The sequence below is a fragment of the Dryobates pubescens genome, chromosome 36, assembly GCF_014839835.1.
Source record: "Dryobates pubescens isolate bDryPub1 chromosome 36, bDryPub1.pri, whole genome shotgun sequence".
Lineage (NCBI taxonomy): Eukaryota > Metazoa > Chordata > Aves > Piciformes > Picidae > Dryobates > Dryobates pubescens.
Window position 1 is genome coordinate 3,036,638 of NC_071647.1, and position 5,286 is coordinate 3,041,923.

At 67.7% G+C, this 5,286-nt stretch overlaps 1 protein-coding gene across 1 annotated transcript; it reads left to right on the top strand.

The window, feature by feature from the left end:
- The first annotated feature begins 1,007 nt into the window (after nt 1-1,007).
- DLX4 (distal-less homeobox 4) lies at nt 1,008-4,921 on the top strand. The gene is made up of 3 exons (XM_054176675.1): nt 1,008-1,299; nt 3,058-3,251; nt 4,667-4,921. Exons 1-3 carry the CDS (start codon nt 1,008-1,010, stop codon nt 4,919-4,921), a joined length of 741 nt encoding a protein of 246 aa, XP_054032650.1.
- The last annotated feature ends 365 nt before the right edge of the window (nt 4,922-5,286 follow it).

The following is a 5,286-nucleotide window of genomic DNA, read 5'->3' on the forward strand; positions in this document are numbered from 1 at the left end:
CGGGGCCGTGGGAGGGAGCAGCCGGGCAGGTCGGTGCCTGCCGCCGGGAGCGGGGCCCCGCGGGGCCCGGCTGCTGCTGACGCCAGGGGAAGGGGCCCCTGTCTGCCAGGGCGGGGTGACCGCGGGGCTCCCACCCCCCTCGCGGCACCCTGGGTGTCCTCCACCAGCACCCACGAGCGCGGGGACCGACCGGGATGCGCTGGGCCCTGCGCGGCCCTCCCTCTGCCTGCTCTCCCTCCCTCCCGTGCCCGTCCTTCTCCCGTGCCCGTCCTCCTCCCGTGCCCGTCCTTCTCCCGTGCCCGTCCTCCTCCCGTGCCCGTCCTCCTCCCGTGCCCGTCCTCCTCCCGTGCCCGTCCTTCTCCCGTGCCCGTCCTCCTCCCGTGCCCGTCCTTCTCCCGTGCCCGTCCTCCTCCCGTGCCGGCTGCCTGCCCTCGGCCCCACGCCGGTGAGCCGAGTGCCCACGGCCTCGGCCCTTCCTTGCCCAGGCTCTGTGCCCTGCCTGTGCCCCTCGATGGCACACATCCCGACGGGGCCATGTGTGGAGGGAGTCACCACTCGCCCCCTCTGTCCCCTATGGAGGAGAGGTCCCCGGGACCCCAAGTACGGACTCTAGAGCAGGGCCATGTGGGTCAGGCCCAGCAGGGGACACTCAGCCAGGACACAGGGGGGGTCCAGGTGTCCCCCCGCAGGTCACCCCGGGGCTGGGACACAGGTAAGAGGGAAGCCCCGGGTTGGATGGGGGGCACACACACAGAGAAGGGGCTGTCCGCAGGGTTGGACTACAGGGGGGACTACAAAGGGGGGGAGGGGGTGCGGGGGGTACCCCGAGGCTGTGACGTCACCGTGGGCTTGGCTTGGCGGGGTGGGGCGGAGCGGACAGGGGATCCCCGGGGCTCGGGGCCGCGGCGGCAGCGCGGAGCCCGTCGGGGGGCTGCGGGGGCTCGGTGCGGCACTGCGGGCGCCGGGGGCTGCCCGGCCCGCCCCGGCCCGGCCCTGCCCACCCCACCATGACCATGAGCTCCGTAGCCGAAAGCCTGCTGGGACCCGACCCCTCGAAAGCCGCTTTCCTGGAACTCGCCCACCCCTCACCGCCTCACTACCCGCTCCACGGGCTCCATCCCACCGCTCACCCCCAGCACGACCCAGCGCCTTTCGCTTCCTACGGGCGACCCGGGCCCTACCCCTATTCCAGCGGTGCCCCCCCGCCCCCTCACGGAGGTCCCTACCTGCCCTACCCGGCCCCCAGTGCTCAGCATCCCCCGGCCGGGCTGGCCCCCGGCAACCGGCTGCAGGACGCAGGTAAGGTGGGCTCGAGGTGCTGGGTGCTGCACAAACCTCCCCCCCGCTCCATCCCCGGGCACTCACCGACCGGGCAGCGACCGGGAGTTACCGGGAATCGTCGGGACGGAGCCGTCGGAAGCGCGTTGGGGCTGCGCCGGCGCTCCAGGGCAACGGGGATGAGAAGCTGGGGCCGAAGCTGGGGGGGAGAGCCCTGAGGAGACCCCCGAGGGTGTTGTGTGTCCCCCCACCCTGATCTCAGAGCGCCTGGAGCCCAGTGCGGAGGGGGAGCTGTGGGACTGCAAGAAACCCCCCGGGGATGGGGAGCATCAGAGCCCCAACTGCCCCTATCCTGCCCCCTGAGACCCTCAGCTGCCCCCATCTTGTGTTCTGAGAGCCCCAACTGCCCCTGTCCTGCACCCTGGGACCCTCAGCTGCCCTCATCTTGTGTTCTGAGAGCCCCAACTGCCCCCATCCTGCCCCCTGAGACCCCTATCCCATTCCCTGAGGTCCCCAACTGCCCACATTTGGCACCCTGAGACTCGCATCCCTCCCCCTAAGAATCTTGGCTGCCTTCATCCTGCCCCCTGAGACCCCCAGCTGCCCACACTCTGCTTCCTCAGGCCCCTATCCCACCTCCTGAGACCCTCAGCTGCCCTCATTCTGCACCCTCAGGCCCCTATCCCACCCTCTGAGACCCTCAGCTGCCCTCATTCTGCACTTTAAGATCCCCAGCTGCCCACATTCCACTCCCTGAAGCCCACATCCCACTCCCTGAGACACCCAACTGCCCACATTCTGCACCCTAACACATCCATCCAGCCCTTTTGAGACCCCCAGCTGCCCACATCCTGCCCCCGAGACCTCCCCCTCCCAGGCTGGGCAGACTCTTTTCTCTGCCCCCACCACCAGCACGCTGCAGCCTCAGCTCCCTGCCCTGCCCCCTCCCCATTCCCCACAGTCTTCCCTAAAACCTGATACAAGAAACTGGGAGCTGAGCTGCCCCATAGAGAAGCAACCCCTGGGGTGCCTCAGCGAGGGGTCCTGAGCCCCACAGAGCCCCCCCAGGCCTCGCTGGACCCTCCATCAACTCTGAAGGGCCCTGGCTGTGGCCAGAGCAGCCTGGTGGCAGAGGTGCACAGACACCTTCACCACCGTGCCCCACACCCACCCAAGCCACCCCCCTGCTGCTGAGCTGGGGACCACCTTGTCCCTGGTGCCACTCTGAGCCCCAGTGGGGTCTTGCCCCACAAGAATCACCCCAAGGATGCTCAAAGGGGAGCAAATGGTCCAGGATGGGGCCCCAGACCTCACAGCAAAAGGGTGCTTGAGGCCTTGCTGCAGCCCAGGGGAGCAGTGTGCCCACAGCAAGAGCCCCTGGGGGTTGGGGAGGGGGAGTCTGTTCTACTGCTCCCCTTCCATCACCCCATGGGGGTCTGCCCAGGCTCCCCATCGAGCCTGTGCCCTGTCCACTCTGGGGCTTGCTCTGCTACTGATCCTTCCCTTCCTCCTCCTGCTTTACCCAGGGCTTAAACCAAACCAGCACAACAACAGCAGGTCCACCCCCCACACCCCCCTCCCCACCTTGCTTCTCCCCCCCCCCCCCCCCCCAAAACTAACTTCCATAAAGCCAACCCCAGCTCCCACAAAGCCAAACCCACCACAGCCTCCCCCAGGGCCCTGGTGGGGCTGCTTTGGGCTTGGTTTGTTTGGGTTGGGTCCCAGCAGGTCGATGTTAACTTTCTGCTCCTTTTCCCCTCCCCCCCCCGCCCTCCCCAGCCCACGAGAAGCCCCCGGCCCTCCCCAGCGGGGAGCTGCGCATCAACGGCAAGGGGAAGAAGCTGCGCAAGCCGCGCACCATCTACTCCAGCCTGCAGCTGCAAGCCCTCAACCAGCGCTTCCAGCAGACCCAGTACCTGGCGCTGCCCGAGCGAGCCGAGCTGGCTGCCCAGCTGGGGCTCACCCAGACCCAGGTACGACCCCTAAAGGGAGCAAGGGGATGCTGCTCCTCGCCCTGAGGTCGCAGCGTTCAGGCTGCTCACCTCCCCACCGCTGGCTGCTCACCTCCCCACCGCTGGCTGCTCACCTCCCCACCGCTGGCTGCTCACCTCCCCACCGCTGCTCCTCACCCCGAGGCTGCAGCCTCTGGGGGGCTCAAGCCCATCACTGGCTGCTCCTCACCCTCAGGCTGTACCATTTTGGGGGGCCCAAGCCCATCACTGCTCCTGAGGCTGCACCATTTGGGGGGGCTCACACCCACTGCTGTCTGCTCCTGAGGCTGCACCATTTGGGGGGCTCAAGCATATCACTGCTCCTGAGGCTGCACCATTTGGGGGGGCTCAAGCCCATCACTGGCAGCTCCTCATCCTGAGGCTGCACCATTTGGGGGGCTCAAGCCCACCACTGGCAGCTCCTCACCCCGAGGCTGCACCATTTGGGGGGGCTCAAGCCCATCACTGCTCCTGAGGCTGCACCATTTGGGGGGGCTCATGCCCACCACTGGCAGCTGCTCACCCTGAGGCTGCACCATTTGGGGGGGCTCATGCCCACCACTGGCAGCTCCTCACCCCGAGGCTGCACCTTTTGGGGGGTGGGGGGTCCGTTCACGCCCATCTTTGCACCGGGAGTGACTCCGGATTAAGCCTGCACCGCGGTGCTGGGGCGCAGCTGGCCCCGCGCCGAGGCGAGCTGTGCCACGGCGGGGGAACTGGCGCCGGTGGGCCCCCGGGGCTCAGGTTTGGGGTGCTCCTGCTCACACCTCCCAGAGGCACTGGGACTTTCCCAGCCCCGGAGCCTGGCTGCTGGCCCGGCCGTGCCCGGCGCTGGGCGGCGGGACGGGGCGAGTGGGTTTTTGAAGGCGATGGGGAGAGACAGGCAGGCGGCAGCGGGTGCAGCCCGGAGCCAGGGGCGAAGCGAACTCATAAAGCTGGGGAAGAGGAGACAAGTGGGAACCTGCCGGCAGCGCGGGGGGAAGGACCGCGGGGAGGAATGAGCAGGGGCCACCACCCCACCGTGCCGCGCCGCACCCCGACCCAGCCCCGGCATGACTCGGGGAGGAAGGGGGGGCACAGCCCGCGCTGGAAGCGGGGATGTGCAGGGGGCTGGGGGTCTTTGGGGGTTGCTTTCCATTTATTGCGCGCTCGTTTCGGCTCCCCCTGCCTCTTCCCACCCTCTCTCCTCCAGCTGCCCGTAGTGGAGAGGTGGTTCGGGGAGGGCTGAGCTCAGAGCTCGGCTTATCTCGCAGACCCCCACGCCAAAATCCATTGCACCAGCCCCCAGGAAAGATGCAAACGGTGGCAATGGGGAACCCCCGAGGGGTGAAGATTGGCCACAGACCCCTCCCCATCCTCCCCCCACTCAGCCCTCTCTCTCTCTGTCTGTCTCCCAGGTGAAGATCTGGTTCCAGAACAAGCGCTCCAAGTACAAGAAGATCATGAAGCAGGGCTCCAGCCTGCCCGACGGGGAGCACCTCCACACCACCACCACCTCCCTCTCCCCCTGCTCCCCCAACATCCCCCCGCTCTGGGACATCCCCCTGCCGGGCAAAGGGCCCCCCCTGGCCCCCAGCAGCTACATCAACAGCTTTGGAGCCTGGTACCAGCCACATCCACAGGACACCATCCCCCGGGCTCCCATGATGTGATGCTGCCACGGCTCCAGCACCTACCACCTCCAGGAGGACCAGCAAGGGGGGGGGTGCAACCCCCCAAGTGACTGTGGAGCCCTGGGGGACCCCAGTGAACGGAGAAGGAGGAAGGTGACCACGGTCTGCAGGAACCTGGGGATCAGCTGCTCTGTCAGGGTCTGAAGCGAGACAGCTCCGGCAGAGCCCAGCGCTCCCACCCTGGTGGGACAGGACTTGGCCTCCAGCAGAAGTTCTGGGACCCTCTGTTCATGGACATGGAGCTTGGGGTGGGGGGGGACCCCAAGAGGGGCTGGGGAGTCCCCAGAACCCCCCAGCCTGGCTTTATTTATAAATACTGTCTGTTATTGTATGTGCCTCCCCTC

Coding starts and splice junctions, on each gene's coding strand:
- DLX4 (XM_054176675.1), top strand. CDS start 1,008: ATGACCATGAGCTCCGTAGCCGAAAGCCTGCTGGGACCCGACCCCTCG. Junction 1,300..3,057: donor CAACCGGCTGCAGGACGCAG/GTAAGGTGGGCT, acceptor CGCCCTCCCCAG/CCCACGAGAAGCCCCCGGCC. Junction 3,252..4,666: donor TGGGGCTCACCCAGACCCAG/GTACGACCCCTA, acceptor TCTGTCTCCCAG/GTGAAGATCTGGTTCCAGAA.